The sequence below is a fragment of the Lagenorhynchus albirostris genome, chromosome 16 (assembly GCF_949774975.1).
Source record: "Lagenorhynchus albirostris chromosome 16, mLagAlb1.1, whole genome shotgun sequence".
Classification (NCBI taxonomy): domain Eukaryota; kingdom Metazoa; phylum Chordata; class Mammalia; order Artiodactyla; family Delphinidae; genus Lagenorhynchus; species Lagenorhynchus albirostris.
The window spans coordinates 38112770-38140079 of NC_083110.1; the positions used below are offsets into that span (position 1 = coordinate 38112770).

Sequence of the window (27310 nt, forward strand, 5' to 3'; positions counted from 1 at the left end):
ACTCCTAAGACAGGTTCCCTTCAACTATGAAGGGAACCTATCCCTCTGTTTTAAGTGCTCTGATCTTTCATCCCTCTGTTTTAAGTGCTCTGATCTTTCAGATTCCATGAGAGGAGGCAAGTTTACTGCAGACTTTAAACTCAAGGGAATCCCAGACAAGAAGGTCTTGGTCACACGTTCCCTACGTGTCAGAATACTCTACCTGTAACTGTGAGGGGTCCTAGGAGATCATAGGACAGGGCTACAGCACAGCTGAGACGGGGATGAGCTATCCAGGAAAGGTTTACAGGAATGAAAGGGAGTCACAATACCCTTTAGAAGCAGGTTCTCATGTTTAATTCTCTCTTTGTGAATAAATAAGAAAACCCACCATTCTCCTAAGTGGGCTGAACTCTCTCACTAAAATGTAAATACAACTGTCTCCAGAGGTGGCCGGGGATGACTCTGTCCCGCCAGCCATGACCTAACCAGAGCTGGCTACTGTTTTTTAAGTTACTTAGAGCTGCACTTCTTAAACTTTAATGTTCACCAGATTCATCTGGAACCTTACGGAATTGCAGATTCTAATTCAGTAAGTCTAGGGTGGGGCCTGAGCTTCCATGCTTCCAACAAGCTCCCAGGCAATGCCCAGGCTGCTGGTCCGTGGACCTCACGTTGAGCAGTGAGGACTTAGAGCTCCAATCTCAGATCTCTGCCCTCAATTGTTCATTCATTCCACACATAGTCTGCAGATCCCAGGTCACCCACTGGGGACAGAGTGATGGGCAGGTTGTCAATGACTTTAAAACTAATGTTAATCAAAATTTAAAACTTCTGGGCATCAAAGGACATAGCAACAAAGTGCAAAGGCAACCTACAGAATGGATGAAAATACTTGCAAATTGTATATCCAAAAGGGGTTAATATCCAGAATATATACAGAACTTCTATAAACACAACAACAAAACACGAGCAATCTGATTTTAAAATGGGGGAAAGACTTGAATAGACATTTCTCCAAAGAAGATATACAAATGGCCAACAGGCACATGAAAAGATGCTCAACATCACTAATCATTATGGAAATGCAAATCAAAACCACAATGAGATACCATCTCACACCCATTAGGCTGGCTACTATATTAAAAAACAAAACAGAAAATAACAAGTGTCGGTAAGGATATAGAGAAACAGAACCCTTGTGCACTGTTGGTGGGAATGTAAAATCATGCAGCCACTATGGAAAAGAGTATAGCAGTTCCTCAAAAAATTAAACAGAGAACTACCATGTGATCCAGGGATTCCACTTCTAGGTACATATCCAAAATATCTGAATGCAGGGACTCAAAGAGATATTTGTACATCCATATTCACAGCAGTATTATTCATTGACTTGTCATTTTCACCTGGAGTCTGAGAGTCTGCTGGGAGTTGGCATGTGCGGTTGAGATGAGGGAGATGGAGCCTACAAAGCACCTAGCAGAGGGGTTGGCACACAGTAGGTGCTCAGTAAATGAGGGTTCTCGCTTTTTGCCAATGAGTCAGTGGAGGTGGCAGGCAGGTTGTTTCCTTGGGGTGAGCGTGTGTCAGTATCACTCTGGAAAGAGCGGCTGGGTGACTGAGGGGCTCTGTGGCCTGTGACCACTCCAGGAAGGATGCTTTTATGGATTTTGTGGCAAAATGCAACAATTACAGAATTAAACACCTAAACTGGTACCAGACCCCAAAGAAAAGATGTTGCCAAATTATTTTCTAAATTACCCACTAAGGCCTGTGTGAGTCGACAAGTAGCTATTGACTTTAGTTTCGGCTGCCATCAAGACTTATTGATGTGAGAGAGGAATATTGACCAAATTGAGACCAAGGTCAATGCTGGCCTCCTGGGAAAATAAATCTTAATATTAACCAAAAACTGCAGACGCTAGGCCTGGTATTTTTGACTCTAAACTGCTGGTCAGACAGAGGGCCACTCAAAGTCAGCTCTTTACTTCACTGTGTATTGTTATAGGTGCAAACTGGTCTCCAAATGGACTCGTTTCTGGAAAATTTGGTATAAAAATTTCAAGCTTTTTCGTATCTTAAAAGATCAAAGGACAATTGGCATTTAAGAACTGTCATGGGTGATATTTCCATAAAACAAAGAATCCATTTTGAAGTGCAGATAAGTGCCCCGACTTACTTTCTGTGAAAATTAAGAATTTCCTATGTTGCCTCTCCATCCAGAGGGGCATACCAGCTCAAACAAACAGACAAAAACTCAACCGTAAAAACTTGCAATTAAGACCAGTTATTTTTGAAAATGCTGTTGAATCTACTTTGTTTATAAGTGGCCCCAAATTGCTTAAGGCAAACTGCTTTTATAACTGTGGACTCAAAAAAGTTGTCCATTCAAGGCTGCTGACACTGCCCCATCTACTGGGTCAGCAGCACTGTATTCATGGGAGATGAAACACTACCCCCTGTGGGTTGTAGGAACTCACTTTTCTGAAACAGAGTGTTTGTGTGTCCTCACAGGCAAATCTGGGAGTGGGGGGACTTACTGTGAGATGACATGCAAAATATGTCCATGTGGTCCATGACACACAAAATGCGAATATGATGACATGCAAAAAGTGCTTTTTCTTATATATCCCTGGGATATATCAATGGAATGTCAATAAAGAGCGGTTTCTGTTGTTACCAGGGGTAAAAAATTGGATTAGAAACAACAGGCCCTGAGCAACTTAGAACGTAAGATGGGGGAAATTTACAAAGTATAATCATTCTTGAGGTTGTTGATGAATATCAGGATTAAGAATAAAAGATCTGGAAAAGATACACACATACACACGCAGATGTGCAGTGATATGGACAGCTGGGAGAGAGTGAACTCAGACTATCTGGGGAGACTGACCTCAACGGCTGGGATGAAGGATGCTCCAAGGGAAGTTGATAGTTTTAGCCTTTGTGTTCAGTTGAGTTTCCCAAAGTCTACTGAATGACCAGAAATTTATTCAAATCAGCAAAAACTCCACTGCTACATTTAAGGACAAGACAGTGTAGTCAACAGAGCAGAACTGATAAGGAATTTTCGATGATATGAACCAGATGGAATCACACTGTATGAAAAGCCCTTCAGGACCCACAACTCATTGCAGGCAAAAGGAGACTTTCTTTGGAAAACAGAGGAACCATCCTGTCTAGGAGAACAGCAGAAACCTGGGCACAGACTAGGAAGGTCAGGGGCAAGGCTGAGCCATGAGAGGATGTCAGAATCATGCACAGAGATCCAGGTTCCACTCTGAGACAAGGCTTCAATTAAGCTGGTTAAAACCTTACACTCTGGCTTCAGAAGGACAAAGGTTCAAGTCCTGACTGCAGCCCACAAGCTGCATGACCTTGGGTTAGTCGTCCATCCATCACCTTACTGACTCCGAGTCTCACTGTGCCCATCTATAAAAGCACAATGACAGAACCTACTCCACAAAGCTGGGGTGCAAAGTCACACATCCCCATCCTGTTGGACACTGCTCTGGTGTGGAGAACACAGCAGTGACCAGAGCAGACAACCTCCCTGCCTTCATGGACCTTGCATTCTGAGAAGAGAAAGGCAGGTCATAGATACATGTACGTCAGGGTGCCTCTCATGGGGAGTTCCTTCAGAGGGTGGGTGGTGTTTTATATAGAGTTTCAGGAAGGCTTCTCCACTGAGTTGATATTTGAATAGAGACCCTAGGGGGTGAGTAATAAGCCACAGACATAGCCTGGGGAGGACGGTCCAGGCATATAAGACAACAAAAGCCCTACCAGAACATGCTTGGTATGTTTAAGGACTAGCAAGGAAGACAGAATGATGGGAGGGGAATGAGAAAGGGTGACAGTGGTAAAAATGATGTCAAAGAGGTCATGGGGGCTAGATCATTATAGGGCTGCGCTGTCCAATATGGTAACCAATAGCCAAATGTGACTATTAAGCTCTTGAACTGTGGTTCTGAAATGAGATGTGCAGGAAGCATAACATACACACTGGATTTTGAAGGCTTAGCAGAACAATAAGCATTAAAATATTTCATTAATAACTTTTATACTGGTTATATGCTTAAATGATAATATTTTGATATATTGGGTTAAATAAGCCATACTATGAAAATTGGTTTCACCTGTTTGTTTTTACGTCTTTAATGTGGTTGCCGGAAAATTTAAATTACATGTGGCTTGCATGATATAAGGCATTAGAGGCCACCGTAATGAGCATGGCATTTATGCTGAGCAATACGGGAAGTAAACAGAAATGCACACAAAGTGCTTAGCATATTTCCCAGAACAGAGTGGAAAATGTTTAGGAAACTAGAATTCCATTCACAGACAAACTACTCAAATGTAAAGGCAAATATATTTAGGGGGGAAGACACTGGATTCAAGAAAAAGTAATAACAGAACGAATAAAAGTTAAGTTTAAATAATTGTTTGGAATGTAGTGATGACGTATAATGAAACTGGCAAGTAGCGATTATGGAAATATGAAACATAAAGTTAAATAAAAAAGAATCTGACTAAAAAGAATGACAGATAAAATTGGATCCATTCCTAAATTCCAAATGGATCAGAGAAAAACAGGCAAAAAAAAAAAGGAAACCATATAAGTATTTCACTGTAGCCATCCTGGTAGATGTGAACTGGTTTTCTGCTTCTAACCTCCATTCCATGACACCAATGAGATTAAATACTTTTCATGTGCTGACTGGCTATCTGTATGTCTTCTCTGGTGAAGCACATGTTTAAGACTTCTGCCTATTTTTTTGTAGTGTTGCCTTTTTCTTTTTTATTGATTTGTAGGTGTTCACAAATGCTAGGTAAGAATCCTTCACCAAATATACACGTGGCAGGTACACTCTCCCCATAGGTGGCTTCCCTTTTCAATCTTGTACTGATATGTTTCATCAGAATAGACCTTCTAAATTTTAATGTAATCCAAAGTTTTCGATCTTTTCCTTTATGGCTCATACATTACACGTCTTGTTTAAAAATCTTTGCTTGCCCTGAACTTATGTAGATAAGCTAATTTTAGGAAGTTTTATTTTTACCTTTCTCACTAAGTGTATGGACCTTCTCTAATTAATCTGTGTGTGTGTGGTGTGAAGTCCAGTTTATGGATCATTGTTTTTCATGTGGAGACCCTACAGACCCATCACTGTATACTAAAAATATAACCCTTTCTTCACTGCACTGCAATGTCACGTTTGTCATGAAATCAAGTGACAATACATATGTAGGCATGTTTGGGGCTCTTTATTATGTTCATTTGGTTTATTTGTCTATTCTTGTGCTAATACCATTACTTACTATACAGCTTAATTACTATGGCTTTAATATAAATCTTGTGAATTGGTATATAAATTCTTCACTTTGTTCTTTTCCTTCAAGATTATCTTGGCCCTCTGCAAGGCCAAAATAATCTTATTATCTTACATACACATTTTAGAATTGGTTTGCCAGTTTCTCTGCCTCTCTCTCCCTTTCTCTCTTTCTCTCTTTCACACACAAATACACAGCTGCTGAACAAAATTGGCAACAAAGTAAATAACAATACGATTACAAACTTAAAAGAAATGAAATCTTCGTGCATCCATACTGATATAAAGAAATTAGTGAATAAGTCAATGAGGAAAGGGATCCAGCTCTTCCTTACAGAAGAATTTCAAGTAGTAAATGGAGATGGATTGAGGAAAACAGAAAATCACCATCGGTTCACCATAGTAATAAGTGCTGCAGGCAAAATCCATGGATGAATGCTAAAATGAGTAGACGAAAGTTCAAGGAAAAAGGGCTATTTGCACAGGCTTGATGTATCGCCCCTAAAATGCCTATTAATTGCTGTGGTGGTCTTCATATGTGTCCACAAAGTCTCTGAGACCCCTCCCTGAATTCAGGAGGTGCAGCTTCACTCTCCTCCCCTTGAGTGTGACCTGGACTTAATGACTGGCTTCTAACAAATAAAGTATGGAAAGGGAAAAATTGTGACTTTATACTGAAGGAACCTGGTAGACCCACCTTCACCAAGTGGTCACGGTCAACATCATAGCACGTCCGCTCCATGGGACACTATGAGAAAGGCATGTCTCCTCTGTGTTGTTCTTCCCTCAAATCCATAACCTCATTTCTAATCATCAGAAAACCTCAGAGAAACCCAACTCAAGAGACATTGTAAAAAATGCAGCTACTCCTCTTTAAAAGTGTCAAGGCTGTAGAAGCAGACAGACGGAGGCGCTGGCCCTGATTGGAGGAGACTAAGGAGACAAGACCACGAAATGCGATGTGACGGCCTGGATGGGATCCTGCACCAGAAAAAGAACATTCGTGGAAAAACTGCTGAAACCTGATCCAAGTCTGGAGTGCAGTTAATGGTAATGTGCTGACGGTAACTTCTTAGTTTTGACAAATACACCATGGCTATGTGAGAAGTTAACCTTAGGAGAAGCTGGGCGAAGGGTAGACGGGAACTCTCTGTACCATCTTTCTAACTCTTCCGTAAAACTGAAGTTGTTTCAAAATTAAAAGTATAACATGTTTTCTGGAAAGTTCTTCAGCAATCTCTTCAGAGTGGTTATCAAGACAAGTTTATCCAAGCTGGTCCACTTTCTATTTTATACCTTTCTGAGTGCGATTTTTTCCCTTCTTTTCAAAAAAGGAGCATTGATAATGAAAAGTAATTCCATTTGAATTTTAAAAAAGTCACTCTGTGGGAACTAGCTATGGAGAAAAGCTGACTGAAAAGCTGACCCGAGAAGAGAGAACGCCTTTGCTTGGGAACAAAGCCCCAAGAACGCGGAGCATGTTTTCAGTCAATAAAGGTACTCCTCGGACCAGCGCTGTGTTTAGGGCTTGAGGGGACAACACAGAGACTGTGGTTACTCACCAGGGCGACTTTCCTTTGTGGCTTCAGCAGCTTCGGTTTATGGAACGGGGCAGCGATGGGAGCTGTGGAAGCACATCAAAGGTTTAGTCTGCAATTCCTCCCGGGACTCTTAAAACCCACATATCACGAGCACCACGGACAGAGAGCCTCGGACATAGGGCCACTTCCTGTCCTCGTGGAGGAACTCTAGTTTCTGATCCAGGTAACAGCTGGACTGGTGCCCCTCGGGGGAGGGTGATCCTCTCCTAACCTTTGGATACGTCATCCTCTCCTCTCAACACGGTCAACAAAACCACAGCATAAAACACCGCCAGCTACAAAGAGGTCAGATGTGCAGGTGAGAATCCGGTGCACTTGGTAAAGGCTGAGGCTGGGACCTTCCCTGGGGCTTCCTCCTAGTTGCGTGCTAACGCTGACAGCGGTGACCTGGGAGGTCAGCAGGGAGGGTCTTATTGTCCCCATCTAACAGAGGAGGAACAGAGGCTCTTCTAACATCATGTAACTACCTAGTATTTAGATGAATTGGGACTTGAACTCAAAGCCAGGCTCAACCACGTGGCTCTCTGAGTCTCATTTTCTTCTTTCGTAAAGTAGGGCACCATCTATGCTGACTGAATGAGGTGATACAGCAGTACAATGCCTGGCGCAGAGCAGGGACAGCTCCCTTCCCTCCCCAGATCCACAAGTGTCATGCCTCGCAGGACGCTCACGCCTCCCAGCCCCTTCTGTCCACCCAGTATACGTACAGTCTCAGCACCACTGCCTTCCACCACAGGGCGCAAAGGGTGCCAAGGGGCCATCCTGGGAAGCCCCAGTTGAGGGATAAAATGGATCCTGTCTTGTTCTTATTCACCTGGGCAACCCTTGTATTCCTAACTGTATATCAAATCCTTTGATGTATGACCTTCTCCTAAATTGGCCAGTTATTTTAGGAACGATTTATAAACAGTTTTACTTCTCACCTCAGGAAATGTCCATCTTCCTCATTTATGTTGCTCTAAGTCGTAACTGGAATCAAGTAATAACCCTCATTTTAATCCCCAGAACAAATCCAAAATAAATTACACACCTGGTTTTTATCTTTAGGAAAATCACAGAGCCTTCTTTCCCTTGAACGAACCAAGAGGATGCTGACACCCCCTTGGCCCACCCTGCTATGTGCAGAGAACGTTAGTACTTCAAAGGGAAATACACTGTGGAATAGCCTGTAGAGGTTGACCCCCGCTAAAGCCATGCGTGTCCAATGGCAATGCCCCCAGCCCACCTCCGGGACAGGGCTCAGTTATGACCAGAATCTAGGTGGGGTTCTCCAGACCATATAATCAGGGATGTCACATCCTCCACCTGCCTACTCTCCTGTCCTGAGCTCACATCAGACCCCAGGTGCTCTCCACATGGATGACTGCTGGCTGGCTTCCTACCTTTGGCAGGGACTGCGGGAGGAACGTCAGCTTTTTCCTTCCGCTTCTTGCCCTTCTTGGGCTGCAGTGGGACCAAGCTGGTCACGCTGGTGACAGTCTCCCCTGAGCTGGAGAAGAAAAAGTTCCTGGTGAAGGCAAAGGCAGGCTTGTTCCGGGGAAAGGAAAAGGAAACAACAGTTTCCGGGTACCCCCCGTACCTGTGTGTAAGGTGGGGTACTCTGAGAGCTGGCCTGGCATCACTCTGTGCCTATCTCCAGGATGTCTGGAGGTCTGGTACTGGCCCTTGGCTAAAGATGATGAGTTGAGCTAGTTAGGGATTTGTAACGTGCTGTGTAAAGTTCTAAATATCTCTGGAGAGACCCAGGGCCGGCTGGCCTACATTGTTTCGGGATGTACAGATTGTGTGTATAGACTGTTTACACCTGGTTAATGGGTTTACACAGTCTGGCTTGGTTACGTCACCAGTAGGATACTAAGATATCACTAAAACCTTCTCCTTGAGCTCCCCTAAAACCAACGTTCCTCGCACACATCTTTGTGGCTCACAATCCAGAGACAGAGCAGCACCTGTGCAAGTGAGAAGGGACCCTGGCGAGTTGCAGCTGGGAGTCCCTAGGGCGCCCCATGATTGTTCACACTTTCTCCTCCTGCTGTATGTACCTTCACCTTTAAGGTAAAGACTGAGTTAGACCTCAGGAGTGTCGTGAGTGTTTTCAATTATCTGGGGGGTTACCTGTGTAATCACTGTAGTATCAGATTCTATGTGTTACCGTTATAACCCAAAGTAATAGGTAAGCCTTACATTACAGGTAACAAAACCAATTCAAAGATGCTGAGTGACTTGCTCTAAGTGACACTGTTTGTAAGCAGACAACACGAAAGCTGCAAACCCAGACTGGCCTGATGTGAAACCTGTTCTCCTTGCTACCTGTGGGGTGGAGTCCAAGCACTTCCTTGAATGGCCATCGTCTTATTTCAAATGCACCCTATGGCTCCAGCAACCCAGAGGGCAGCCTCTTTTAGAATCTCTCGTCCTCAGGCACATATTCCAGCCAGGTAGGTACAGTTACCAAGAGAGGCTTGGTAACTCCCTTGATCTCCCTAATACAAAGGATTTCTAGAAATCCATAAGATATGACCTAATAGTCAAAATGAATGAAGGTGGTGAACAGTTTTCACACAAGAGGAAAGGCTCGTACCTAGGAAAACATGCTAAAACGTCCTCAAGAAAGAGAAAGCCAAATTAAAATGTACTGCACTTTCTTTCTGCACATATCAGAATGGCAACAACCAAACTTAAGGCAAAGCACTCTTTTGGCAAGGGTGTGAGGAATCAGGCACTCAGAAGTATTGCTGGTACAAGTGTAAACCCTTCCTGATGGAGGGTAATTCGGCAATCAGGATCACAGGCGCTATCAGAATCACAGAGGCTTATACTCTGTGACCCGGCAATTTCACTTCTGGGAATTTATTCTGGAGATATCCTTGCATGGGTATGAAATGTACATCTAAGTCATTACAGTCCTGTTGGTAATAGCAATAGATTAGAAACAACCCAACTGTCCATCAGCGAGGGGCTGGTTAAGGAAATTATGGTGAATCCACAAATCCACACACGGGGTCCTTTGTAACTGTAATGAGGGATGAGGAAGCTATTTATACAGGGATAAGAAAAGACACATTGTTAAGTGAAAAAGCTAGGTGTTGGACAATGTGTAAAATGTGTCATTTCTTTTGTATAAAAATACAGAAAAATAATATATATTAGTATTTATGTACACAAATAGAGAAACTTTGGAAATATTCACAAGAATTTAAAAATAGTGGTTCCTTAAAATGGGGGTGCTGAGGAAATAAACAGAAGGAAGATTGGACAAGGAGAATTATTTATTATTATTATTACATATTACACAATATAATAATAATAATATAATTAATTATTATATATTATTATATAATATAATATGAATTATTATTACATATATTTTTAATTATTTAACGTTAAATTTTAATTATTAAATCATGTGATTGTATAATCTTTGAAAAGCAGTAAATTAAACACTAATAAATATTTACATATATTTAATAAAAGAAAACAGACTATTCTAATATAGTCCTGGAGTTTTAAAAATAAACAAAGACTGAGTCACGTTGTGGGGAAATTTCCAAGAATACAGTTCACACTGAGAGTCCCCAAAGATAGCTTATTTTTATTGGGAACAGAAATTCTAACTGGCCATGGCTTTAGAGTACAGGGTCAACTGTGTAAATTTACAAATAGCCAAAAGGGATGTGTGTTTACAAAACTCTGGCCACAAAGAGAAAACAAGGGATCAGAAACCCTCAGAACTGTTTAAATACACAACCACACATACAGCTTCATTTCCTAGCTTTTTAAACTCTTGAAATGTTTATTTTTTCTTTCCATTATAAATTAATGCACGTCCATGTTTTAAAATGGTAATTACAAGCATGGAGACGAAAGAAAATAAGTCTATCATAACCAAAACATGATCTTCATAAATATTTCCAGCCTTTTTCCTCTTGTTTTATTTTTTTAAAAAGACTTTATTTTTTAGAGCAGTTCTATGTTCACAACAAAATTGAGCAAAAGATACAGAGATTTTCCATAGACCCCTGACCACCCCCATTATGAACATCCCCACCAGAGTGGTACATTTGTTTTAACTGATGAAACTACCTTGACACACATCATCACCCAAAGTCCACAGTTTACATTAGGGTTCACTCTTGGTGTTGTACATTTTATGGGTTTGGACAAATTTATAATGTAGCCATTACTGTAGTATCGTACAGAATAGCTTCCATGCCCTAAAATTCCTCTGTGCTCTTCCTGTTCATCCCTCCCTCCCCCACCTCTGGCAACCACGGATCTATTAACCGTCTCCACAGCTCTGCCTTTTCCAGAATGTCACATATAGTTTGAATCATACAGTACGGAGCCTTTTCAGATGGGCTTCATTAACTTAGAAATATGCATTGACGTTTTCTCCATGTCTTTTCATAGCTTGATAGCTCATTTCTTTTTAATGTTGAATAATATTCCATTGTCTGGATGTACCAGGGTTTATTTATTCACTCATCTACTGAAGGACATCTTTTTTGCTCCCAAGTTTTGGAGATTATGACTAAAGCTGCTGTCAACATCCACGTGCAGGCTTTTTGGGGACATAAGTTTCAACTCTTCCTTGGTTCTTATACATTGCCTTTTTTAAAATAATATTGGGGCTTCCCTGGTGGCGCAGTGGTTGAGAGTCCCCCTGCCGATGCAGGGGACACGGGTTCGTGCTCCGGTCTAGGAAGATCCACATGCCGCGGAGCGGCTGGGCCCGTGAGCCATGGCCGCTGAGTCTGCGCGCCCGGAGCCTGTGTTCCGCGATGGGAGAGGCCACAACAGTGAGAGGCCCGCGTACCGCAAAAAAATAAAATAATAATAATAATATTGTATTACAATTTTGCATCCTTCTTTTTACTTAATCTACACTTTCCATATTGTTACCTCCTCCCACTATTCCAGTGAGAAGACATGCCCATAGTTTTCTTAGCCTTCCCCTGACATCTAAACATCTAATTTGGTTCCCAGTTTGATATACAAATAACATTGCTATAAATATATTTGTGCATAATGGTTTTCCATTCTTAGACTTTTGTTTTTGGATTCTTAGACCTGGAAATACTAGTTCACAGAGGAGGATCATTTTAAAGGTTATTCAATACCCACTGTCAAAAAAAAAAAAATACCCACTGTCAAAATGATTTCCGACAAGTTAGTACTACTTTATAGCCTCTTGGTCAATGGATGAGGGCATTTATCTTTTCATCCTTTTTAACATCAGATTTATCAGTTTAAAAAATTTCTCACTTACTGAAGAAAAATGTGATATCTCCTTTTACTTGCATTTCTTTGCTTGCTAGGAGGAACATTTCCCGTGTTTGTCTGTGTTTCCTTATTTATGAATGATGTATGGACACCTTCTGCTATTATTTATTAGGATTGTGAGTCATTCTTATAGATTTGTTTGCATCTTTGACATCAACCTGACATGCTTATTGCAAACATTTCCCTACTTTTGAATTTTGGCTTTCTGTTAAATGCATGGTCATTTGTTTTTGCTAAAATCGTTTGATAGTTTCTTTTTGTCTATTGCCTCTGAGTTGGGATTATCTTCCCCAGTTGCACCTCACACCCCGCAAAATCAAATAATATTTCCCCTTCCTCTTCTCTTTTCTTGGCTCTAATTCTTTAGCTCTTTAATATAAAATGAAAATTTTGAGACATCATAAACGTAGGCCATTATGCCCAGGGCTTTCAGTAAGCTGAAAAAAGGTCTGCTTTGTCATCACCATTCTCCTTGAAAACAGTAAAACTGCACTAAACTAAATTTAGTTCTACTTCATACCTCAATCATGAGCACTCAGATACAATGAGTCACCACAGTGACATACGATAGACAGTGATTCCCTCAGAATCTTACGTCTCGCGTTGAGCCAGCAGGGCTGGTAGGAATTTTTGACAAAGTCCGTCTTATGATTCACTTACGAGAAAAGTTATTCTACATCTTGGGTTGCAACAGGACTGTATTTTGTGTCTGACACAAGGGAGTGGGCATTGCTGGAGCCAGTCAAACCAAGGAAGATAGAAAATAGGCCGGAAACTCCAGCTAAATTAGAGAGCTGTGTGATCGGAAAGAAGTGCTATTTGTGGGGAACAGGGCTGTTTTTCTGGCTCCAACAAGGGTGGGGCAGGAGGTGCACATGTGGGACCCTTGTTGTGACATGTACGAAGTTCCGGCCTGGCCGCCTCTCACAGGAGTCTCTGTCCCACAAAGACTGGGCACCTCTGCTCCGTGGCACGTAGTGGCTGGATCTAGCAAACGGGCACTGGACAGGGGCAGAAAGCCTGCACTAAATCTGCTTCCACTCTGACTAGAGAGGTGATACAGGACAAGTCACTCACTTCCCTGGGCCACATCCCCCAACCTGTAAGATGGGAAGATGTACCCTTGATATCTATCTCACTGGGTCATAGTTAGGGTCAGATAAGAAAGCTCAGCCTCAATTAGATGGGGCATGAAATGGCTAAACAGCATGGACCCTAATCTCCAGCGTGTAGATGCAGTAGGGGGGTAGGGGCATGTCATGGTGTTACCCAGGGAAAACAATTTTGCTACTTGGGTATCTCATGATGCCATGTCTTGGCCCTGAGGGGAAGCACAAACTTCAACTTAAACCTTGATCAGAAAATCTTTCTGCCAAGGGAGCACAGTGCACCCTCCTAGAGCCACAGACGTAGCAGTGCTGTACAAGTGCCAAGCAGGACAGAGCAGGCGAGCAGGGCGTAGAGAAAGGCTGAACCCCTGAGCAATGGGTGGCCACTCCAGGACACTAGGTAAAGCAGGCAACCTGGATTTTACCAGACACTGAACAAATTGTGAGCAATCATATTTTGCAGAAGCTAAAGTTAATAAGAGCTATGTCTGTCTACCCTATGCAAAGCACTGTGAAAAGTGCCTGATATCCATAATCTCTGACCCGCCCAGATGGGAAAATTAAGCCTCAGAGAGGTCCAGGCAGGAGATCTGGGATCTGATCCGGGTGGACCTGCCTCCTTGGCCCTGAAGCTAGGACTCTGAGCCCAGCCCAGACAACAGAGAACAAGAGAACTAGGGAAGGAAGAAGGCCAATCAAGCCAGATCTACAATGGCTGCTCTAGGCTTAAGCCAGCTCCCCAAAAAGGTACCGGAAGGCGACATCAGCATTCCACTGCACTTTCAGTCTATACTAGATCCAGGACTGTTACAGCTGCTCGAAGCCCTGCCCTGGTGGGAGGAAGAGGGGCCATCCTGAATGCTAGGGTCCTGGAGGCAGGAGCAGTGACTGGTGCCCAAGACCAAGGGCCATCCTGGCCCAAGATTGGGCAGAGAAGGAGGGGAGCACATGCCTGTCCCTGGGATTGTCTGAAATAAACAGTATCAGCGGCCCAAAGGAGGTGGGTGTGGCCAGGCCAGCCATGTGGAAATTCTGTGCCTCTACAACGAAGTGTGTCTGGGAGCAGAAAAAAAAAAATAGTATAAACTGAGAGGACCCCACCAAGGAACATTTTTAAAATGAAGAACCAAACACCCAGGCACACCTTGCTTTCATAAGTGAATGTGAGCTCAACGCGCCCTCATACCGAACCACACAGCGCCTGTGCATAAGGAGTGCCACCCCTCCATCAAATAGCTGCCTCACTGGGACACACCAGAGGAGCAGTTAACTGTTCCCACCGAGGAGCATTCAGACACCCAGCCTTCATCCCCCAGGTGCCTGGTGTTTCCCTGGATCCAGGACAAGCTCGGTGCCTCCACATATGAACTATGCCCCCTTGGGGTCTGTTCAACCCCGTTTCCAGTTGAATGAGCAGAGGATCCTCATCCTGGCAGAAAGCTGTCCGTCACATGCTACAGAGGGATTCAGTGTGGCCTGAACTGGGATGGCTGGGATGCCAAGTGTGGTCTGTCGGGCAAAAGATCCCGACCCAGAAAGCCCTCCACGAGCAGGGCTGAGGAAGATGTGCCAATCTGGCCCTGCCAGCATCCTTCTGGGCCTGCCCTCCCTGAACCCTTCCCGCTCCCACACCAGCTTTGAAAGTCAGTGTTTCCGTTGATTCATTTTACCTTCCGAAGTGTCCATGTGCTTCCTTTCCTCCAGCCTGCACACCTCAGTTCAGACCGTGAGAACTCACCAGGACCCCCAGAGGGCTTCCTCAGTTCCTCTCCGAGCAGCTCCAGGCTGCCTTTCCAAGACTGCCCGCAACACACTCATCACCCTATAACCTTGTACCTTGCAATGTCAAGTGTGGAATCTTGCAGGAGGAACGCAGGTCTCAACAACTATGTTAGCATCTCACTGTCGTTTACAATGACAGGTCCCCCGCCCAAGGTAGCTGCCATTGATAAAGGCCAAGGACTAGTGCAAATAGGGCGAATTTCCTGACATCTCGCTCTAGGCTTTTGAAAGTGCTCCACGGGCTTTCCTTGCCACATGAGGTCAATCAACAGCACGTGCCAAGGAGCTGCGTACAAGTTACAGAACTTCACTTTCGAGGCAGACGAATGGTGCCTCCCTTGAGATGGCTCTTTCTCATAAATGAGTAACACGTGTCAAGCACGTAGAACTGCATCTGGTACGTTGTGTCACCTATGACTATCTTACCAGCATTATGATCATCATTATTATGGAATCTGCTGTCCGAGTTCTTGAATGGGGACTGGACGGACATGGCAGGGTTCTCAGAAACCTGCGCCAGAGCGGGCGCACCTAGAAAGGACCTGCAGACCCCGGGCGTCCTGATGCATTACTTTCTGCTGCTTTCATCCTATGTATGGCATTTTGTGAAGAGCACCAGGATAAAAGCTGCTCCTTCGTGAGGCAGCTGCCAAGGCACCTCCCTGTCCACAGCCTCCCCATGGCCTTTCATCATAAACGGTTTACATCACCTCAGAGGTTCTGCCGGGCCTCACCGTGAGCGCTCGTCCTTCCTGGTCCCTGCCAGTTTCACAGAGTCTGCACAAAGGCTTGGAGGTGGTTTAGTCTGTAAGTTTGAAATCTCTGAACACTAACTGGTAAGGTCAGGAGGTGCTTCCTTAATATTGGGTGGGCCAAAAAGTGCCTTCAGTTTTGTAAGTAAAAATAAAAGACACATTTTTCATTTTCACCAAGAACTTTAGTGAAAAACGTATTCACCCTTTTGTTCCACTACCTTCTGCCATTTTTCAGGCAAATTCATAATTCCATCTTCCCAAAACTTTTTTTTTCTTAACATCCTTATTGGAGTATAATTGCTTTACAGTGTTGTGTTAATTTCTGCTGTATAACAGAGTGAATCAGCTGTACGTATACATATATCCCCATATCCCCTCCGTCTTGTGCGTCCCTCCCACCCTCCCTATCCCACCCTTCTAGGTGGTCACAAAGCACCGAGCTGATCTCCCTGTGCTATGCGGCTGCTTCCCACTAGCTATTTTACATTTGGTAGTGTACGTATGTCCATGCCACTCTCTCACTTTGTCCCAGCTTACCCTTCCCCCTCCCCGTGTCTTCAAGTCCATTCTCTATGTCTGCATCTTTATTCCTGTCCTGCCCCTAGGTTCATCAGAACCATTTTTATTTTTAGATTCCATATATATGTATTAGCATATTGTATTTGTTTTTCTCTTTCTGACTTACTTCACTCTGTATGACAGACTCTAGGTCCATCCACCTCACTACAAATAACTCAATTTCATTTCTTTTTATGGCTGAGTAATATTCCATTGTAATATTCCATTGTGCCACATCTTCTTTATCCATTCATCTGTAGATGGACACTTAGGTTGCTTCCATGTCCTGGCTATTGTAAATAGTGCTGCAATGAACATTGTGGTACATGTCTCTTTTTGAATTATGGTTTTCTCAAAACTTTTTATCTTTCTGAGCAAAAAACTGTCCCAGGTGCCTTTTACAGTCTTCCAGGGAATTGAAATTTTTTCCATTAAGATGATTTTGTAAAGTAAATGGAAATCTGAAGGTGCAATGTCTGGTGAATACAGCAGATGAATCAGAACTTTCCAGCCAAGCTGTAACAGTTTTTGCCTGGTCACCAAAGAAACATGCAGTCTTGCATTATCCTGACGGAAGATTATGCGTTTTCTGTTGACTAATTCTGGTTGCTTTTCGTCGAGTGCCACTTTCAGTTGGTCTAATTGGGAGCAGTCCTTGTTGGAAATAATCGTTTGGTTTTCTGGAAGGAGCTCATAATAGAGGACTCCCTTCCAATCCCACCATATACACAACATCACCTTCTTTGGATGAAGACCGGCCTTTTGTGTGGTTGGCGGTGGTTCATTTCGCTTGCCCCATGATCTCATCGGTTCCACCTTGTTGTACAGCAACAAGGTGTTACAATGTGTTACAATGTGTTTTAAAAACAGAACGTTTTCATGATGTTTCAGTGGAGAATCGAACGTGGAAATATGGTCAGGAAGGTTTTTTTCCCTTAACTTACGTGGAACCCAAACATCAAAGCGATTCACATAACCAAGCTGGCGCAAATGATTTTCAACCCTTGATTTGGATATTTTGAGTACGTCGGCTGTCTCCCACGTGGTATAATGTTGATTGTTCTTAATTATTGTTATTTATTTGATTATTATTATTTGATTTGATCGCTATCAACGTCAGCTGGTCTACCTGACCGTGGAGCATCGTCCAGTGAGAAATCTCCAGCACGAAACTTCACAAACCACTTTTGACATATTCGATCAGTCACAGCACCTTCTCCATACACTGCACAAATCTTCTTGTGCATTTCGGTTGTGTTCTTACCTTTCTTGAAATAATAAAGTGTAATATGCCAAAAATGTTGCTTTTTTGCTTCCAACTTCAATATTAAAAAGGCTTCACAAAAATCCACCAATTTTGATATCTTTTTTTTTTTTTTTTTTTGTGGTACGCAGGCCTATCACTGTTGTGGCCTCTCCCGTTGCGGAGCACAGGCTCCGGACGCGCAGGCTCAGCGGCCATGGCTCACCAGCCCAGCCGCTCTGCGGCATGTGGGATCTTCCCGGACCGGGGCACGAACCCATGTCCCCTGCATCGGCAGGCGGACTCTCAACCACTGCGCCACCAGGGAAGCCCGATATCTTTTTTTAAATGCACGTTGATATGACAGCTGTCACATACGATCTAACAAAATTGTCTCGAATGAAGTTAAAGACAACTAAGTGCTACTAGTGCCATCTTACGGAAAAAACCGAACGAACCTTTTGGGCCACCCAAAATTTAGCGGTTCTATGTAGTGTTGGTCTTAGGTCATAAGAATAAAAGCAAGGAGAGGTCCCTGGGATTACCTGCTCAGCATCCACTCCCTGCCCCCTAGGGCTGAAGGCACATGTTTGGGTGGCACTGACCCCCACCCCCTGCTCGGCACAGTTTTACCCTCTGGCCTTAGTGCTTGGTTCAGGTTGGTCCCATAACAGTGAGTTCAGTTGTGTTTGTTCATTAGGAAGCAAGATGACTCCTTCATGAGGCCAGGGGTGAAAGCACGTGCTGCCATCGTTCCCTTCCCAAGGGGAGCTGGCCTGGCCTGAGGACACATCAAAGCCTGGAGGCAGCACTGCCCAGAGAAGGGCTGGGAGCAGAAGCCACTGCCCTAAGGCCCCTGTGCCCCCCGGAGCAAAGCCCACCCACTGCAGCATCTCCGGTCAGGTGAGCCAGCCAAGTCCCTTCCTGGGTAAGACCATCTGAGCTGGCTTTTCTGTTACCTGGAATCAAAGGGTCCGTAAATAGTAGAGAGGGCTAGCTCTTCATCTAAGAGTTGGCAGTTTTATTCATATTCTTAATCTGGGGAGATTAATTTGTACCTTGCAGGGTTTTTATGAGGATCAGAAGTAAATCCCATAAAGTGTTCGGCTGCAGAGGTACACGGGCACTCCCTGAGTAACCATGAGGAATTAGCCCACAGCCGGTATTATCTCACTGAATACTCACAACGACCCTGAGCCACAGGGACAGAGGCAGGTTTGTGCCCATTTTGTGGAGGGTGAAATATTCCCAGAGAAGCTGAGTGACTGGCACAAGCTGCTGAGTGGCACAGCTCAAACTGACACTAAAACCAGGTAGATGTTTGTCACGTTATTCCAGGAATAACAACCGGGTCCCATCACACAGGCCTGTCCTCCTCATGCCTGCCTCTGCCTAGGGCTCTGGAAGGAGGGAGCTGAGCCTGAGCCCTGGGGTGGGGCGAGGATAAGACTGCACAGCAGTGATGTCAGGGATGCAGGAGGAAGGTCAGGAGACACACACCCAAATCTGCTATCCCTGCCCTCGCCCCCTTGCTTGCTCAGCTGAATGCGGACAGAGGCTCAGACACCCACAAATCCATGCCTATGACCAGAGGGATGCACTTTTCAAAGTCAAGGGATGCAGGGAAGCTGCAGCCACCCCCAGCATTGATAGCCAAACCCTTCCCGCTTCTCCTTCCACTGCCTTAACATTTCTGCAGCATCTACTTCTTGTTCATTTGTGTGAATGCCAACACCAAAGCTCTCACAGTCAGATCCAAGCTTCCCAGCACACCTATGCTAATGTGTGAGCCCTGGAGCCAGGTGGCCTGGGCTGGCAGCCCTCGCTGTTCTTCCTCTCACTGGCCAGGAGACCTCACCAACATCGACACTTTTTGTATTGGTTTCTCATCTATAGCATGGAGATAATCACAGCACCCACTCATGGGGTTGTTGTGAGGCGGGAAGAAGATGGGCACGGCATTTAATAACAGTGTGGCTCCGTTATTGTTATTACTATCATGACTGCCATCCCCTGGCATCTGGCCCTGCCACCAACTCCAGCCTCACCTCCCTGCTGCTCTGCCCTGAATCTCCAGGGTTCCTCACCTCCATGGACTAAATCCCTTCATCCGCTGTGCTTTTCTCTCCCCAGTTCTGTGTGCTGCCCTCCCCCAACCCTCTTCTCCTGTAATGTTCTAACTCACCCTTCAAGACTTGGCCCAGATTTCACCCCCAGGAAGCCTTCCCTACCACCCACAGACCCCTGGGACAGGGTTAGGAGCACCTCCTCTGGGTGTCCGTGACAGCTCCGTGGGCATCCCACGGGTGCTGCCACGGTCTTGTTTCTCTGGGTCTCCCACTAGAGGCAGACCTCAGGGCATGGGCTGTGTGTTATTTCATCCTTGTTCTATGGGCCTTACAGGCTTACAGAAGAATCAATCGTAAGTACTGACTGAATAATAACAGAACCATTTGCATAGAGCTCACCATTTACCTGTTGGAAGCACTTCATACAGACTAACTCATGAAATCCTCCCAACACACTATATGCTAGGACAATTATTGCCCTCATTTTATCAGAGAGGTTGAAAAATTATCTAAAGGCACACAGCAATCAGTGGCAGAGCCCAGATGTGAACTGAGGCAGCCTGGCCACAGAATCTTTAACCATCACAGCAGATTGCCTTTCACAGAAGGAATAAATGTTTTATAACACTGCTACTATTCAATATTATACAAATGAAGCAAGTAGTTACATATCTTAGTTCTGAGCATATATCTTCATATTCTCTTTGAAATCACATCTCTGCCTTCACTCTAAATCCTGAACAAATCACTTATTAAATCTCATACTTCGACTGTGGGAGTATGTTTAAAAATCTCTGATCGTTCAGAAAAGACTGAAAAATGCTTTAAACTAAGCTCATAAAGTACAGTAAAACTGTGCCTGTAATTTATCCAACATGTAAATAGTCTATGGCCCTGACTCTTTATCCTTGAGAAAGTGTGTGCGCCAGAAAACATGAAGAAAGCTTACACAACTTCAGCTGTAACTGCATCAGCTGTAACTGCATCAGCTGTAACTGCATCAGTGACACAATGTCCATTTTAATTGCTCCCATTTGCAAAAATTTAGTATCTCAAACCCATAAGAAGAGGTCAAGCAAAAGGTCAGGAAACGTACTGGCTGCGAATTGCCTTTTAGGTGCCCCCGTCCACCCTCTTGACAATTTTCTTGTACTTGAAGAAAGGCACCTGAGTGCACTGAGGAGGTATCATGGTATGAAAACACATTATAACTCTATGAAATTGGTGGCATTTCAACTAAAATCTGGTTTTCCAGGACTCTGGGGTACAGTTTCATACGTACCAGTTGAGTTGCTTTCCCCAGGGAGGGCACGCTTAAAATCTTGCAGAATCCTGAGACGCTCACTAAGGCCTGGGTCTCTGCTCCGGGAGACAGCACTCTGCCATCAGAAAGGAACTGTCCCCAGCCCCAAAGGTCAAGGCCGCCCCTCCCAAGAAACGGCAACTTCCGACTTCAAGGATGACACACATTCGAGATGAGACTTGTTTTCCTTCCGTTTGAGCTTCTCTCAATAAGTCATGGAAGTCCCTAGAGTCCCCGGGTTCTGCCCCAGTCACTTGGCAAGGTCCCTGTCTCAGTGACCACAGCCTCAGCGCCAGCATGTGGCCTCTTCCTGAGGGTCCCTCCCCTGCCTGAGGGTTTCTGTTCCTGGCATCTTGTCCTGGTCCTGTGTCCTCTGCCCATTCTCCCTTAGGAGGAAGTGGTCAGAGGACAGGGAAGGACATTTGTCCCGATCACAGCTTGAGACTCCAGGGCCCGGCTGCCCACTGCCATAGCACAGATGAAGGAGCCAGGATCTGGGAGCCCTCTAGCACAACAGGGACGGAACAAACAAAAAAATGCCTGGGCTGCAGAGGTAGAGAACAATTCAGGTCAAGGCCAGTTAAAATGGCAAGGATGGACCAGTTCACAAGTGAGGCCCCGTGGCAGGGAATGGGCTGCACTAGGTCAAATCAGCATGAGGTTCTAATAGAAAGATGAATGCAAGTCAGAAGGGCACCCGCTACCAGGTTCATGGGGGCAGACCTGGCCCCTGCAGGGTCCTGGGGTGCAGTGGACTAGAAGAGGCAGGCTTTTCCAGAGGCAGATCTGTGGGCTGGCCCAACAGGAGATACGCCAACAGGGGGCGCTCAACTCAGGAGCCCAACCAGTTTCACTGACAGCACCAGCGGGTAGCAGCATTTAAGCGGGACTCTGTGGTCATCTCTGACCTCTGGCAGGCATCGCAGGGCTGGGGGAGACCAAACTCTAATGCCCACCAGGCTGGGGTGACATCTTCGCTGTACTTCCAGCCTCAGCACCAGCTCTGAATAGGTGCAACTGCAGGGGAAGGCCAGGGAATGGAAGGAAGTGGAGCCCAAACTCCCGCACCGCTTGCTGAGAATGTAAGGCCAGATGCTAGACCACAGCATGCAGATCCTGAGAAACACTGGCGGGCTGGTCCCTCCACAGCCTCTGATCACCTGAGCCATGACCTTCCCCCACACCTGAAATGCTGGCCCTTGGAGCCTTTTCGGGGCATATGCTTTAAAAAAGAAACAAACTGCTTTACTGAAGCATAATTTACTCCCCATAAAATTCACTGATCATAAGTGTACAATTCAATAATTTTAGTAGATTTATAAAGTTGTGCAACCATCACCACAATACAGCTTTAGAACATCCCTGTCACCCCCCAAAACTATAAATAAATAGTTATTTATAGTTAATCCCTATTCAGCCCTAAGCAACTACTAATCTACTTTCTGACTCTATAAATGTCCCTTTTCAGGACATTTCAAATAAGTGGAATCACACAATATGTAATTTTTTGCATCTGGCTTAGTTGACTTAGTACAACGTTTTTGAGGTTCACCGCTGTGGTAGCATAGATCAGCAGTTTCTTACTTTTTATTATCAAATCGTATTCCAGTGAATGAACTACTAAATTTTGTTTATCCATTCACCAGTTGATGGATGTATTTAGATTGTTTCCAGCTTCTGGTGATTATGAATAAAGCAGCTATGAAAAGCTGCATGCATGTATTTGTGTGGACATATGTTTTCATTCTCCTGGGTAGATTCCTACCAGTGAAACTGCTGGGTCATATGGTTAAGTCTATGTTTAATGTTTTAAGAAATCACCAAACTGTTTCTCCAAAATGGCTACACCATTTTACATTCCCACCAGCAATGTACAGAGTTCCAGTTTCACCACAACATGGCCAACACTTGACATTGTCTATCTTTCTACGATAGCCATTGTAGTGGGTGTTTAGTGGCACCACGTTTTGGTTTTATTCACACTTCTCTAATGACTAATCATATTGAACATATTTTCATGAACTTGCGAGCCATTTATGTATCTTCTTTAGGGAAATATCTATTCAAGCCTTTTTTGGCCATTTTTTTAAATTGAGGTATAGCTGCTGTACAATATTATGTAAGTTTCAGGTGTACAACAAGGTGATTCACAATTTTTTAAGGTTATACTCCATTTATAGTTATTATAAAATACTGGCTATATTCCCTGTGTTGCACCATATATCCTTGTACCTTATTTATTTTATACATAGCAATTTGTACCTCTTAATCCTCTTCCCTCTCCCCACCGGTAACTACCAGTTTGTTCTCTATATCTGTGAGTCTGTTCCTTTTTTATTATATTTACTGGTTTTTTAGATTCCACGTATAAGTGATATCACACAGTATTTGTCTTTCTCTGTCTGGCTTGTTTCACTTAGCATAATACCCTCCAAGTCCATCCATGTTGCTGCAAATGGCAAAATTTCATTCTTTTTTATGTCTGAGTAGTATTCCATTGTATATATATACCACATCTTCTTTATCCACTCATCTGTTGATGGACACTTAGGTTGCTTCCATATCTTGGCAATCCTAAATAGTGCTGTTATGAACATAGGGGTGCATGTATCTTTTCAAATTAGTGTTTTTGTTTTTTTCGAATATATACCCAGGAGTGGAATTGCTGGGTCATGAGGTAGCTCTATTTTAGTTTTTTGAGAAACCTCCACACTGTTTCCCACAGTAGCTATACCGACTTACCTCCCCACCAACAGTGTATGGGGGTTCCCTTCTCTCTACATCCTTGCCAACATTTGTTATTTGTGTTATTTTTTATTCTAGCCATTCTGACAGGTATGAGATGATATCTCATTGTGGATTAATTTGCATTTCTCTGATGATTAATGATGCTGAGCATATTTTCATATGCCTGTTGGCCATCTGTATGTCTTCTTTATCCATTTTTAATTGTTATTTATCATGTTATTATTGAGTTGTAAGTGTTCTTTATATATTTTGTCCTAGCATCATTTGTTGAAAAGACTATGCTTTCTCAACTTTTTGGAAAGACTTTGTGAGGGGTTGGTATTCTTATTTTCCTTTAATACTTGGTATGCTTCACCAGTAAAGCAAGGTGGGCCTAGGCTTTTTGTGGCTGGAAACTTTTTAGCTAACAATTTAACTTCTGGACTTATTATAGGTTTATTCAGACTATAGCTTTCTTTTTCAATCAGTTTTGGAAATTTGTGTTTTTCTAGGAATTTTTCATTTATGTTGTCTAATTTGTTAGAATAAACCTGAATTATCAGGATTATAACTTTTTAATTTTTGTAGGGTTTGTAGTGATTCCTTTTTCCTTTCCTAATTTTGGTAATTGGTTATTTTCTCTCTCTCTTTTTTATTTTCACGGACAGTCTAACTTAAGGTTTGGCAAGTCCATTGATCTTTTCAAAGAACAAACTTTTGGTTTCATTGATACTTCTTTGTGTGTGTGTGTGTGTTTTCCATGCCATTGATTTCTGTTCTAATCTCTATTATAACCTTTCTTCTGCTTACTTTGGATTTCACTTACCCTTCTTTTTCTAGTTTCTTATGGTGAAAGCTTCTATTGATTTTAGACCCTTCTTCTTGTCTGATATAGGCATTTAAAGGCCATAAATTTTTCTCTAAGCACTACTTTTGCTGCATCCTATAAGTTTTGATATGCTGTGTTTTCATTTTTATTTAATTCAAAATATTTTCTAATTTTTCTTTTGATTTCTTCTTTGACCCACATATTATTTAAAAGTATGTTGTTTGAAATTCAAAACATTTAGGAATTTCCCAGATTTCTTTCTGTCACTAATTTCTATTTAATTCTGTTGTGGTCAGAGAACAGACTTCTTATGATTTCTTACATAAATAAAATACTAATTTTATAAAGATTTGTTTTATGGCCTAGCATATGGCCTATCCTGGAGAATGTGCCAAATAAACTTGAAAAGAATACATTATGCAGTCACTGGGTAAAGCATTCTTATTTGTCAGGTAAAACTGCTTCATCTTCTGTGTCCTGGTTGATTTTCTCTCTCAGTATTCTATCAATTATTGAGAGTGGAGCATTGAAATTTCCAGCTATTACTCTAGAATAATTGAAAATTTTCATCTTTTAATTTTCTGTTTTTGCTTCATGTATGTTGAAGCTCTGCTGTTTGGTCCAATACAATGTGTTAAATTATCCTCATATGTTGATCTTTTATAATTATAAAACTTCTTTCTTTGTCTCTAGTAATATTTCTTGTCTTAAAGTATGTCTTATTAACTTAGCTACCACCTCTCTTATTGTTCCTACTTGCATGGTGTATCTTTTTCTATCCTTTGGGTGCCCTCCACTCTCCTCTGCACATGCATGTTGTCTCAGCCAGAGATATGCTTGACCCAACTGTGACCCAAACCTCAGGCTAGCAGAACCACTGGGCCTCCCTGCTCAATACCGCTAAGACTGCCACTTCCACTGCCAACACTGCTGAACGTGGGCTTTGCACACTGCTCCAAGTCAAGTGAGCCCCCTTCTACCACAATAGAGAGGCTGATGGTCCTCCCAGCATTTCCTGCCATAAAAAAATCTCCTCACCAGCCAAGCTGGGAGGGGAGAATATCAGAGCTGCCCAAGGCCAAAACTCCACAGGGTACCACTGTTCCTCTCAGCAGTTCAGCAGTTTTTCAAGTAGAAAAGCCTCTCAGGTTAATATATACCTCTGGTCTTTCCAAAGTTCTAAAATGGTTACTTTTGTCAATTTTGTTAAGATTTATAGTTGCTTTTTGGGGGAGAGGACTTGCTAATCCCCTCACTCAACCATACTCAGACATCTCTCCTGGGGACATATACACATACATTTGCACTCATGAAGGCAGGGATTTCTGTCTCTTTACTTCACTGCTGCTTCCCAAGCTCCTAGAACAGTACCTGGTAGACGGTAAGCTCTCAATAAAATAACTTTGCATTTTGATATGAGTAACAGGATTTCTGAGGATCCCAAACTCAATAGCAGGAACACAAAGCAGTCCAGTATAGGGACTGTTGGGACTGTAAACAGGATCCCCCAGAGATATCAAATACAATTGTTAACTGAAACTTTAACAGAGGTAATTGGACATGCACATACAGTCACAAGAAATAAAGCAGAGAGATCCTATGTACACGTTACCCATTTTTTCCCCGAAGGTTTCCTAAGAAACAGCTTTTTGTTTCATTGATTTTCTCTATCACATTGCTGTTTTCAATTTCATCAGTTCCTGCTTTGATCTTTATTACCTCCTTCCTTCTGTTTGCTTCAGGTTTATTTTGCTCTTTTCCTAATTTCCTGAGGTGAGACCTCAGAATGTTGATTGGAGGGCTTTCATCTCTTCTAATGTAAGCGTTTAATACTATAAATTTCACTGTTAGCACAGCTTTAGCTGCATACCACATATTCTGTTATGTTTATTCTCATTTTTGGTCAATCCTATGTATTTTTTATTTCCTTCTAGACTTCCTCTTTGACCCATGGATTTTTTTTTTTAAGTGTGTTGTTTAATTTCCACATGGTTAGAGATTTTCTTGCTGTTGTTTTATTTCTGCTTTATGGTTTGATTCCACTGCAGTCAGAGAACACATTTTATATGATTTTAATTATTTTAAATTTGTTGGGATTTGTTTTATAACCCAGGATTTGGTCTAAGACAAGCCATATCTTATGGTGAATGTTGCATGGGGGATGGAAAAACATGTGTTCTGCTGTTGGTGGTTGGCGTGTTTGATACGTATCAATTTGGTCCTCTTGGGTGACTGTGTTGTTTAGGTCTTCAAAATCCTTGCTAATTCTCTATCTAGTTGGTCTATCTACTGCTGAGAGGGGATGTTGAAGTTGCCAATTATCATTGTGGACTTATCTATTTCTTCTTTCAGCTCTTTCAGTTTTTGCTTTAGGCATTTTGTGGTTCTGCTATTTGATATGTACACATTTAGGATCTTTGTCTTCCTGGTGGATTGACCCTTTTATCATTATTTAATGTCCCTCTTTATCTCTAGTAAGTTTCTTTGCTCTAAAGTCTATTTTATCATGTATTAGTATGCCCACTCTTGAATTTTTTGGTAATGTTTGCACGGTATATCTTTTTCCATCCTTCTATTGCAATCTTCCTATGTCACTGTGTTTGAAATGAGTTCCTTGTAAAGAGCATATATTTAGGTCATTTTTTTTTTTAATCCACTCTGTCAGCTTCTGTCACCTGATGTATTTAAACCACTTACATTTAAGATAAACAGTATGTCAGCAATTAAGTCTGCCATTTT

General features: G+C 43.0%; 1 protein-coding gene across 2 annotated transcripts in view; it reads right to left on the reverse strand.

The window, feature by feature from the left end:
* Positions 1 to 27310, reverse strand: part of VSTM4 (V-set and transmembrane domain containing 4) — an 86396-nt gene that overhangs the window by 17893 nt on the left and 41193 nt on the right. The window contains exons 6-8 of one of the 2 annotated variants that reach the window (XR_009536105.1): positions 8296 to 8402; positions 7837 to 7882; positions 6875 to 6936 (exon numbers count right to left, since the gene is read on the reverse strand). Coding sequence is in view for 1 of the 2 variants with exons in the window: in XM_060126392.1 (XP_059982375.1) it covers positions 6875 to 6936; positions 8296 to 8402 (169 nt within the window). In the remaining variant the exon portion in view is untranslated. The remainder of the gene's footprint in view (positions 1 to 6874; positions 6937 to 7836; positions 7883 to 8295; positions 8403 to 27310) is intronic. The other variant, XM_060126392.1, reaches the window with a different exon arrangement.